The 12,779-nt window shown below is 36.9% G+C and overlaps 2 protein-coding genes across 18 annotated transcripts in view; one reads left to right on the top strand and one right to left on the bottom strand.

The window, feature by feature from the left end:
- The window catches only part of DPP4 (dipeptidyl peptidase 4), an 86,334-nt gene extending 84,574 nt beyond the window's left edge, over positions 1-1,760 (top strand). For both annotated transcript variants that reach the window (XM_023217337.2, XM_023217336.2), the window contains exon 26: positions 620-1,760. In XM_023217337.2, the coding sequence (XP_023073105.1) occupies positions 620-721 (102 nt within the window). In that variant the 3' untranslated portion in view covers positions 722-1,760. The remainder of the gene's footprint in view (positions 1-619) is intronic.
- Positions 1,761-8,540: 6,780 nt separating this feature from the next.
- The window catches only part of SLC4A10 (solute carrier family 4 member 10), a 392,709-nt gene continuing 388,470 nt past the window's right edge, over positions 8,541-12,779 (bottom strand). For 15 of the 16 annotated variants that reach the window (XM_023217347.1, XM_023217351.1, XM_023217339.2 and 12 more), the window contains one exon: positions 8,556-10,630. Coding sequence is in view for 4 of the 16 variants with exons in the window: in XM_023217343.2 (XP_023073111.1) it covers positions 10,564-10,630 (67 nt within the window). In the remaining 12 variants the exon portion in view is untranslated. Of the gene's footprint in view, positions 10,631-12,779 lie in introns of all 16 variants that reach the window. The other variant, XM_023217349.2, reaches the window with a different exon arrangement.

Here is a 12,779-nt window from a genome sequence, read left to right as displayed (position 1 = left end):
ACAGATTTTTAAAATACCAGTTTAAAATCTAAGTGTTTGCAAATAATACATCTGACTTTTGACTTCACTTCTATTAAACATACATATGTAATATTGAAATAGATTTTTTCTAGTTTCCTGTTGCTATATATTAGGCAACATTGCTTTTAAAAAATCATTTATTTTAATACAGTTTATCTACTGGAGTATAGAGAAATTTAACACTTGATAACACTCTAATTAAAACAAGTGGGCTTAATGGGATAAGCATTCCTTCCCATGCATGGTGTATTTCTAAGTGACCTTTGAGTCAAATTTGGAAATGGATTGGGTGTTTTAATTAAAATTTACATATCTTTAAAGCACTAATTAATAAAGCCAAATTCACAGTGAGTTCTCTCAGCACCTGCAAAAGAGGATCAGAGACTTCTGCAGGACAGAACAACGTGCCCTGGAAAAGCTCTGGGGGAAAATTAGACACCCTCTTTGACCCTGTTTCAGTTTATAAACTGCTTCAGGAATTAAAACACTCTGTTTTATACCATGTATGCTCGTGAGAACTCATTTGAATTTATGTATTTTTTTTTTAAAAAAAGACAACTAACTTCCTAATTCTAACTTTTTTTCTTTCTCACTCTAGTGGTATACTGATGAAGACCATGGAATCGCTAGCAGCACAGCACATCAACATATATACACCCACATGAGCCACTTCATAAAACAATGTTTCTCTTTACCTTAGCACCTCAAAACACCATGCCATTTAAAGCTTACTAAAAGTCATTTTTGTTTTCATTATCTCAAAACTGCACTGTCAAGATGATGATCTTAAAAATATACACTCGAATCAAGAAACTTAAGGTTACCTTTGTTCCCAAATTTCATACCTATCATCTTAAGTAGGGACTTCTGTCTTCACAACAGATTATTACCTTACAGAAGTTTGAATTATCCGGTCGGGTTTTACTGTTTAAAATCATTTCCGCATCAGCTGCTGAAACAACAAATAGGAATTGTTTTTATGGAAGCTTTGCATAGATTCCCTGAGCAGGATTTTAATCTTTTTCTAACTGGACTGGTTCAAATGTTGTTCTCTTCTTTAAAAGGATGGCAAGATGTGGGCAGTGATGTCACTAGGGCAGGGACAGGATAAGAGGGATTAGGGAGAGAAGATAACAGGGCATGGCTGGGAACCCAGGTCCAAGCATACCAACACGAGCAGGCTACTGTCAGCAACCCTCGGAGAAGATCTGTTCACAGCCAGACTGGCACAGTTTTCTGAGAAAGACTATTCAAACAGTCTCAGGAAATCAAATATGCAAAGCATTGACTTCTAAGTAAAACCACAGCAGTTGAAAAGACTCCAAAGAAATGTAAGGGAAACTGCCAGCAATGCAGGCCCCCAGGTGCCAGTTATGGCTATAGGTGCTACAAAAACACAGCAAGGGTGATGGGAAAGCATTGTAAATGTGCTTTAAAAAAAACATACTGATGTTCCTAGTGAAAGAGGCAGCTTGAAACTGAGATGTGAACACATCAGCTTGCCCTGTTAAAAGATGAAAATATTTGTATTGCAAATCTTAACTTGAAGGAGTCCTTGCCTCAATTTTTCTTATTTCATTTCTTTGAGTGTCTTCATTAAAAGAATACTTTAACTTCCTTGGACTCATTTTAAAAAATGGAACATAAAATAGAATGTTATGTATTATTATTCCCATTCTACATACTATGGAATTTCTCCTGGTCATTTAATAAATGTGCCTTCATTTTTTCAGAAGTAATGACTTGTGTCTTGAATCAGACCTAAACCACACTGGCATATGGACACATTTATCTAGAAACTCTTGTTTATTTTATCAGTAATCCCAGACTACCTTATAAACATGGAAATAGTTCAGCTTTGGTAAAAAATTAGATATATAAAAATGTGTTAAGCTAAATAGTTCATAGGTTTTTGCCTAATAATATGCAATTCTCTTATCATAAACACATATAGCTTTTGAGAAATCAAACATTTTAGTTATTTGTATCATACACAATTTATAATTTTATACCAGGGAACTATGATGAGGCTCATATAAGAACAAATAAGATCAGAAATATCATTCTGGCAGTTCTTATGGCTCAGGAGAAGTAGTCAAGTCAATTACTTAAGTGGTTGACTAATTATTTGTGGTTGACATTACTATAAAAATGAAAGCATAATTTTTTTTTTTTTTTTTTTTTTGAGATGGAGTCTTGCTCTATTGCCCAGGCTGGAGTGCAGTGGCATGATCTCAGCTCACTGCAACCTCTACCTCCTGGGTTCAAATGATTGTTCTGTCTCAGCCTCCCAAGTAGCTGGGATTACAGGTGTATGCCACCATGCCTGGCTAATTTTTGTATTTTTAGTAGAGACAGGTTTTTGCCATGTTGACTAGGCTGCCATGTTGACTTTTGACCTCGGGTGATCCGCCTGCCTTGGCCTTCCAAAGTGCTGGGATTACAGGCATAAGCCACCACATCCAACTGAAAGCATAAATTTTAAATGCTGAATTTGGCCTAGCAAAGCAATGTCTAGATAACAGAAAACATCATTTTTTTTTCAATTATTTGCAAAACAGCCTCAGTTAAAAAAATTTGACTTTATGAGTTTAAACTTAGCTTAAGACCATTTGCTAGACAAAGTTTTCCCAGACAGGGTGAGCTACAGCATAAAAACCTAAAAATGGAAGAAATGGAAAAAAGAAATCTATCAATTCAACATAAGACTGATGAGTCATGCATAGGCATGGACAGTGGATTGTGAAATCCATCTTCAACTACAGCTTCAGAGTGTGCCATTGAGTAGCTTCACCTTAATTAAATCTCAACTACCACTCCTCCATTGGAACCACAAACAGACCTTCCAGTCTGTAGGGCTCTTGTCAAAATTCTGCTTCTTAATACAGTTCAATCATTATGAGTAGCTGGACCAATCTTTGCAGAATTGTATATCAAGAAGCAGTAGTAATATATGTTCACATCCTGGACAGCATTAATAGTCATAAAAGCAAATTAAATAGATATTCTCCTTTTATCTTAATTGAAGCCAGACATTGTACAATGTCAGATATTGTACAACATCAGATATACAAGTCAGATATTATAATCATAATATCTAAGTCAGATACTATTTAATATTTGTACAATATCAAAATGATATAGATTAATATTCCTTTAGTTTCTAAGCATGAGTATTTTCTCTGGAGCGAGGTAATCCCAGCACATATTTTTCGGGCATTGAGGGCTGCAAAAGGTAATGATATGAATAAAGTCAAAGTAGTTTTCATTTGACCCTCATAGGACAAGTTTTCCTTTCCAATGAGAGTTTTAAATTAGCTTATGGAAAAATAAGAAAATGGACAAATAAATTAGAGATAATCTGAGAATAAGTTTAAAACATACAGGAGGCCGGGCGCGGTGGCTCAAGTCTGTAATCCCAGCACTTTGGAAGGCCGAGACGGGCGGATCACAAGGTCAGGAGATCGAGACCATCCTGGCTAACCCGGTGAAACCCCGTCTCTACTAAAAAATACAAAAAGCTAGCCGGGCGAGGTGGCGAGCGCCTGTAGTCCCAGCTACTCGGGAGGCTGAGGCAGGAGAATGGCGTAAACCCGGGAGGCGGAGCTTGTAGTGAGCTGAGATCCAGCCACTGCACTCCAGGCTGGGTGACAGAGCGAGACTCCATCTCAAAAAAAAAAAAAAAAAAAACCATACAGGAACCAGTCATATCACTAAGATGTGCAGACTTGTCTTGATATTCACAGCTGCAGCCTCTGCAGACACAGGAATGGCTAAGACTCCTTTCATAAACAACCTGTGAGAGTACACCAGGGCCCAGAAGCACATACCCGAAAAGAAGGGAGAAATGGCTTACATCTCTTCTATGGGTACAGGGTTTGTTTTTTAAGTTTCTATTAAGATTTTTAGAAAATCACTAGGAATTATTTTGTAACATGTTTTGTTGGAAAGTTTGCTAAATATGATTACATACCTTCATACTTTCTTAAATATCAGGCACAGAATATAATTCAATGCATCCTTGATAACTCAGAGCCACTACCATAAAAGTTAATGAACGTATTGGGCTTTGTATCATTCTGTACATGTTGTTTCTTTTCTTATTCGCAGGTAGTCACTGAGGCTACCGGTTCCACTTCTTGGCATTTGTTACTTTTGCTCATAGTTGGTGTGAGAATACTGATTTGTAAGACTGCTAGATCTGCACAATATTTACGATTCAATAAACTCTAAATAGAAAACATACCAAAACGCAAGCATGGCTTTTTTTCCATAAAGTAAGAGGATTTTGTTGGTGCACTCTGTGGCAGTTATTTCAGCAGTGTCCAAGAACCCTCTAGTGTACATCCTAAGTGACCTAGAGTGTGTATTCAGGATGTCTGAGGGATACAGATGATTGAGAATGACAGGCAAGTGGGGTTTATAAAGTATAACATCACAGCTGGGCGCGGTGGTGGCTCACGCCTGTAGTCACAGCACTTTGGGAGGCCGAGGTGGGTGGATTGCCTGATATCAGGAGTTTGAGACCAACTTGGGCAACATGGTGAAACCCTGTCTCTACTGAAATACAAAAAAGTAGTAAGGCATGGCAGTGTGCTCCTGTAATCCCAGCTATTCGGGAGTCTGAGACAGGAGAATCATTTGAACCCAGGAGGCAGAAGTTGCAGTTAGCCAAGATCATGCCATTGCACTCCAGCCTGGGAGACAGAGTGAGACTCCATCTCAAAATAAATAAATAAATAAATAAATAAATAAAGTATAACATCACTATCCCATGAGGAATGCTCACAGCATGGTATGAATGAACCAATGTTATGCTCTGTAGAAATGTATCATCTTTCTGCACGGTCTTCTTTCTGTGACAATATTAACATTTACACCCAAGAATTTGAATTAATAACTTCCTTGAGAGAATAACACTTTTTTGTTGTTGTTGTTGCTTGCAGGCTTTAAGCCTCAACAAACTCGATAAATTCTTATTCTATATAGCCTTTCATCTGAACCAACTCTTCCAATTATTTAAAAAGCATGTGTGATTATGGAGTGAAGTGTGGCCATCCAACAATCAAAACCCTTATTTATTTTTTAAGCTTCTTCTATCCAAAGTCCTGATATTTGTGACTCATGAGCAAAAAAGGTGTTGCACTGGGTAAGTTTGGTTTCCAATGTTAATAACAGAAAGATTGGTGGCAAAGAGAATCTAACACATTAAGCAGAAATATTAATCATCATAACCTGATTCTGGTTCCATGAGCCAGAATGAATAACCTGTTAAGGAGGAAAGCGGTCACATCTCACCTCCTGCTAGAGACACAGTGCACTGCAGCTGAGGTCAGATGGACCTGGGTTAGAGTCTCAGTACCACTACTCACTAGTGGGAAACATTTAAAGAACAATACTTAGCCTCTTTGAACTCCAGTGTCTTAATTTGTAAAAAGTACAAAAAGACCTACCTTACAGAACTGTAGCATTGCTGTGAAGATTTACATAGATACAATGCCTGACACCTTCCTTTCACCTTTTCCCTCCTCCTAGTCATAACCATTTAGCTGCTTCTTCTTGATGGCTCCATAGATTACACAGATTCTCGCCTTAGTCTTCTGTGTCCTCAGGTGCTGGGCACTTGAAGGTACTCATTAAGCATTTGCTGTGTTCCAATACTGACATGTCAGTGACAATTCCTTTTGGATTTGTAATCACTCTTAATAAACTGAGCAGCAGAATCTTCTGGTATATTTCACTTATTCTATCAAGAGCCTTTGCTGGCTGGGTAAACAGCAGAGCACAGATCTGGGCTCCGGAGAGTTACAAAAGAGGGACAAAACACCAAACACCATCCCTACATTCAAGGGGCTTATAAATCAATGGAAAAAAGAAGTCACATGAAAAAAATATGTAACTCTACACACACCAGAAGGCAAGAGGATCCAGACAGAAAGCTGAGTCCAGGGTGAGAATGTAGGGTAGGATTCAAGGGTGAGCATAGAGAAGGTGGTTTCTGGATTATGATGAAGCAGTCACTGTCTGAACTGTGTACCACGCTTAGGTTTCTTTAACAGTCTCAGGCTTGCTGTGGACACTGTGCTTTTCAGAACACTTTTTTTTTTTTTTCAAATATAACTATATACACAAATATGTGCAATATATATATATAATCTCCATATATAAGGGAATGCACTACATAAAAGTAATTACAATAAAGCTACTGTGTCTAGAGTTACTTGTTGGGTGCCTAAGGAGTATACTTGAGCCTGTTTCATTTCTACCCTAATACAAATTTATACATCACTCATGAAAACTTAGTTTTGTCATCTGAGAGTCATCCTGGAAGGGAAATTCCTAAGGAGACGATTCCACTGTTTCTCCACTATATTCTCTACTGTGCTGCTCTATTAATTATTTCAAAATTCATTACTCAAAACTCTTAATGGGTAAAATTCCAACTATTCTAGGATAGAATTTAACATCATTTGTAATGTCTCTGACTTGTGTTTCTATCTTTTCCTACAAGTCTTCACTACCCTTCTAACACTCCACCATATTGGGCTGTTTGCTGGGTTCCAAATATGCCATACATAAAATATGCCAGGCTCTAGTTATGCCATATAGCTTTACTTTTAAATTTCATCTTTATTTCAATACTGACATAGGTTTGAGAATCTTTGCAGTTCCGGTGTTGCTGGAAAAGGGGTCCTGATCCAGACCCCTTGGATCTTGCAAAGGAAAGAATTCAAGGAAAGCCATAGCATAGTGGAAGAAGCAAGTTTTTCAGAAACTGCTTCGTTACAGTGTGGGGTATCCTCAGGAAGCAAAAGGAGGAATGCCCTGTCCTTTGTTAGCACCTCTACTTTTATAAGGAGTTACAAAGAGCTACAATGAAACTTGGAATATGCCTACATGCTCACTGAAGGCAGGGGCCTTCGGTGTGATTGATATTACATGACACAATCTTTTAACCCAAGCTTGCTCATTAACGTTATCTCTAAGTAATGAGGGCTGAATTCTTAGGACATAGGGACATTCTGCAGGCATGGTGGGAGATGCTCTGTATGGTCATAAGTATTCTGTAATAATAGGTTGTAGCCAGCTTGGAAAGTGGCTGTTTTCAGACCATAAGCATTAACCTTATAGGTGCCTTAAGAGCATTCTAGCTCTTCACTTCAAGATGGAGTCATTCTGGTCATACTTCATTAGACCAGAGGCCTAGTGGGCAGGGATTCCTTCAGCATCTGGAGTATATTTCCTTCCCTATTTCCATTCTAATTCATGTGCTACCTCGTCTATAATGTTTTCCTCAAACTCTACCCTATTCAAAAATGGCTTTACTCATATGACCAACTCAGCACATATCACATTATTTATAGCTATGTATCCACCCTGCCCTTAGAAGCAAGGATCATAGTCCTATTTCAAAGTTCCAGCAGAAATGATAGTATCCAGTACACCAACAGGAACTGAATTGGTGTGACAGTTGTATCAGTTAGCCACAGCTTTCCACAGAGAACATCAAAGGAGATCTCTAAAGTAAAAGTATTACCAGTAATCTTTGATTATTAGGCCTCTTCAAGGGGACTAACTACAATTAGCCTCTCAACATAGACATTTAGAGAACCATCATATTATCCAAATGGCTCTCATAAAACTTTCAAATGGCTGTAATCTCATTTCATTTCATTTCATTGTGTGAATATATGAGATAGATACTAATACATTAGAAAAATTAGAACGCACTCTTGCAATGATAGGAAAATAGACAAGTGCCCAGCAGCAAATAGGCTAAAGTTAAGCCAAAACAGAGGTAGGTTAGTGCCATAGAAAACAGAATAAGTCACACTTTTAAAAGTCAAAAATCCTAAAAGATCTAGGAATCATGCTGAAATACAAGTTGCTTTTGGATCATTAGTGGAGAGTTTCTATCAAACTCTGGGTTTAAACTATACCAAGGAGACATTCAGATTATATATTTCTGTATTATATTACACAGGAAAAAACTTCCCAATATTGTAGGCTGTGAAACAGGAACAATTACAAAGTAAACTCAGTAGTCAAGAGAAAAACACCAAGCAGTAGGTTAGATAGAATTTTGAATGCAATTATCTCCACAACACACTGCCAGATGGCTCCAAAAGAATAATGGTCCCATCTGACTTTTGTAAGAAACAGGGAGGAGACAAATTTTAGGAAATGCTTTCCCCATGGAAGTTAAAAACAGAAGTCTAAATAGAGTTCTAATAATGAGGAATACTACTAACGACCTTGGAGGTTTTTCCTAACATAAGAAACAATGTCATCTGCACCCATTTCTGGAAAAATGAGTAGATATATCCTTATATAGTTCTCATAATCTTCTGTTCATAAAGTTCAAATTGTTTACTCTTGAAACATACTCTTAAATTGTTTATATCACCAAGAGTTCTTAGCTTTGGGGGTGTCTAAATTTAAATATTATATTCAAACAATCAAAATGTTGTACACTGATTTACTAATTAAAACAAAGAAAAAAGACAAGACACTTTGTATCACAATTTAAAATGTGCAAGGAAATTAGTTAGGATAAATATTTATTTCCACATAACATTTCTTAATTGTGAAAAACACAATATCCTAGTCACATTTACACATTACTTAAACTTTTCGCTAAATTACATTCAAGATATTCAGCAATTTTGACCAGGAATCTGAAATTAGAAGTAAATATATAATACTACATTTTTCTTATATTTTATATGATTTCAAAATATTAGGATTAACATAGGGATAGCTTTAAAATTCACACAAGAACAAAATGACTATAAAAATACTCAGAAATACAGAATTTCATTGGATATGATTGCTTATTCAAATAGGTGATCATGTGAAGATTTAAATTCACTATGATCATTTTCAACAGAACAGTTATTAATATATTAAAACACTAAGAGACTGCTTTGGGGAATCACTGGCTAAATCATAAAACAGTGAAAATGTTTACAATGTTGTATCTGTATTATAAAATACACAAAGGCAACACATTTGGAACAGAAAGTTTCTGTATTTTTTCAGCACTTATAAATATGAACTTTATTAACTTAAAATTCTTCTTTCTATAAATTTTAGGCTCATGTTCCATAAAAAGGGGGGCTCCTTAAAGAATTGTGAGGGGGATTTTTAAAAGGTATCAAAATGTAGAACTTAATGGAGGCTTTGTTGATTTTATTTCCTCTCATTAGTTTAATCACAAGAGGAACTTTTCCTCACTTTTCATGTGCACTTCTAAGCAGAGTACATAATTAACAGTCTGTAAAAGCCACAGGGCTCTGAATTATTGTAACGGAATATTGGAGTATTATAAAGTTGATGATTACTGCTCATTCTTAGGAAGCAAGAGCATTATGAGATTTAGTTTTATTAACTTCACATTCATTGAAAGTGAAATGAAATACTGTATTTTTAGTAATGTCCAAAACTTCTTAACTTTCTCTCCCCTTATATAAGTTTAGTAAAGATGTATTATTTTATATGGACTGAAATATCTACAGAACCTTCTCAAATAGAATCTGAAATTTTCTTTTAAAAGACTGTTTTTCCACAACATGCATTTAATTTAAAAGTGGAAAAAAAACTGCAGAAAAAAAATGACAATTGGACACCTGTTGGTCTAACATGAGAACATGATTCAGGATCAGCATTAAGCAGTGCATGACCATTAGCCGCAGAGTAACTGTACAGGAGTGGAATTTCACATACAATGATTCACCATGTGGCATTCCACAAGTATATGTTTATTTGGAAAACATCTGTTGTCAGTGGGAGACAAACTTAGCATATTTCTGATAAAGGTTTATATTGAAAAATCCCACAAAACCGCTACAAAGTTTTCCTAAAGCATTTCATACAAGCCTAGTATTTGATCATTAGTCACAGCTTGAATTTTAAGCAAATACTACTTAACTCTGCATTATGTCTGATTCTCCTTAACAAGTTGTAAATAGGTTTCTATATATTTTTTCAAGTGACTTTAAGTTTTAGTTACATATAAATTGTTAAGTATTAAATGTATCATATTAAATCAAGGAAATGCATAAATACAATTATTAAAAAATGCTTTCAAACTAACTTTTTGATTTGGGTCTTTTGAAATAAGTCACTAATACTAAGCTATAAAAACTAAAAAGAAGTAAGACAACCTTTCAAAAATTCTTCTGAATTAAATTATCAGGCATCTTCAGGTCACTAAAGTAGGAAAATACAAACTAGGTAAATATGACTTATCTCTTTAAGGAAGCTATTGCTCTCATAAAACTGACAATCAGAATCCAGTTTACAAATGTCTAAGGTACAGCAAGGAACACACAGATTCTTGCCTTGGCTGTTGTATCTGCTCACAGGGGTGTCTCACAGCTCAGAAGTTCAAACACGGAAATGAAACAAGTATTGCACTACTTACAGTGTGAAGGTGGATTTGGGTTGAGGGACAGAATTTACACTACATGATCAAAGCAGTTTTATTAATAATTGTGACACTCTTCTCATATATATGTAAAAAATAAATTGAAGATCGAGTCATAGACAAGTCTCCCTGTCAACACCTTTCCCTGAGTCAGCTTTCTTCTCTTTTCGGCTTTCAATGCTACAGAAAGAAAAAAAGGAGACATTTATTACTCCAATCCAGCATGGCTACAATGAGGTCTGCTTGCTCAGACTTAAAACCCGTCAACCCCAAAGCACCACAAGAGCCCTTAGGCATTGCTCTCTCATGCTGCAAAGCACAGATAGACAGCAACAATTAAAATCCTCTGCACTCAGTGAGATAGAAACCAAGAACTGCAGAGAAGGGGATATTCAAAAACAGACAATAAACAACAAAAATCAGACATTTTTTAAACAGTTCCAGAAACATGCAAGATTAATACCATGGTCCTCATTTCGGCAAGTGACTCACTGATGATTGTTGGAAATGTCAGCCATGCCCCCAACTTAAGACAGCGCCAACTCTAGTAAATGACACAAACAAGATGTCGCAGGAGGCATTTCTAGGCTCTGCTGCAAATGGCTCCTCTCTTGTGCATGGACTGGATCTTGACCTTTGATGAAGACTGTACCTTGACCAGGTTAGACAGATAGCTCCACTGGCCTGGAGGACAGGTTACCATGCACGCTGCTCTCCAGACACCTGTGCTATCTTTTTACAGACAAACCTTTACCCTGTACATCAGAGGAATGATGCTTCTCAGAAAAACTCATTCATTCTCAGATAAACTCATTCCCAAATGGCTTCTGTTTAATCTCACCCTCTCATTAACTTTACCAAACTTTGAGCAAACTGGTGACGTGACTCTACCATTTTTGTCTATTTGTCTATTTGGTTTTTCCATTGTATAGTTTTCTTACTCTCATGCTGATAGTTTTCATGGAAAATTCAAATAATGTCATTACAGGGATGAAGTTCACACCATGTTCCAGAGAGGGCAGAAATGCTTTCTCCCTGATACTTGCAGCGCACAGCAAAACCCTCCTCATCTGAGGCTTCTATGTGACCCTCCCCACTGCTGACACAAAGGGCAGCCCATAGCCAGCTACTAAGGCCCTGGGTGGAAGAATCCACACATTTTTACTATTAACTTCGGTCCTTAATATAAATTTATACACTTGATGATGGGCCGCACCCTTGGTTTTATAACTCTTCTCCAAGTAATAAAGTAATAAAACTCCATTTTTCTATTGGGACTCCTGTGCAGCTTTCTAAGTGGTCAATAACTTAGACACATTCTAAGAGTATGTTTTTTAAATTGTTTTTCCTCCAATTCAAGCTAGAAACAGCCCTTCTCAGTTGTCACCACCACCCGGCACCATCAGGTAAGAAGTGCCGGAGCTTCTGCCATCTGTGGCACACTGCCAGCTCTGAGAGCTGGTGTGAGCGCTTGTCTATGGCGCCCGGGTTTGTGCCTGCCACACTTCTCAGCACATACTACTTACAGGTCAGAGCAAAGCAACTTTTCTCCCTTTTCTTTTCTCCTTCCATGAGAAAAGATGACAGTGTGCACATGATGTGTTGAGAGCCTTAACTCGTATTTTTAACTCCTCTATCTGTATGACTCACTTTCTTCTACTTTAAGTTCCTTTTATATGACAAGTGTCTGCTCTCCTGCTTTCCAAATTAACTTTTCCTTAAGCTCTACCTGCCTTCCAGTCTCTTCTGCCAAACAAAGTCAATGAAAAAGGGGAGCACTGGGCTGGGTGTTGGAAGATCTAGGTTCAGTTTTCAGAAGCTCAGAATGAGCTGCATGACCTTGGACTAGTTTTTTAATCTCTCTGAGACTTGGTTTCTTCATCTATAAAACTGGTTTTGGAATAGATGGCCTCTAGGTTCTCTTGTAGTGTGAATTCCAGAATTCTGAGGCTGGTATTCCCAATTCCAATGAACTCTTACTTTTTTGAAAGAGAGAATAACAGATCCTATCTGTAGGAGATTATAGGACAGAAACATACTGGTCTCTCTATACATGTGCAATTATTGTGTGCACAATACTTTGAAATGTAGCAGGTGTTCCATAACCTTTTGATAAATGAATGTGTTCCAAGTGGCACTATTAGTCACCAAGCCGTAAATAAAAAGATTCATAATATCAATTTGATCCACAGATGTGCTTCCTCCTGATTCCCTGCTTTGGTTGTTTGGTTACAAAACAATAACCTATTAAAAGACTGGGGTTTTTTTTCCCCTCTTTTATCATAACCATAGTTTTGGTATCAGATAAGATTTCACAAACTATGAAGCA

Source organism: Piliocolobus tephrosceles, chromosome 11 (genome assembly GCF_002776525.5).
Source record: "Piliocolobus tephrosceles isolate RC106 chromosome 11, ASM277652v3, whole genome shotgun sequence".
NCBI lineage: Eukaryota > Metazoa > Chordata > Mammalia > Primates > Cercopithecidae > Piliocolobus > Piliocolobus tephrosceles.
The sequence above is the reverse complement of the archived record's forward strand: the minus strand, read 5'-3'. Positions and strand labels throughout refer to the sequence as shown.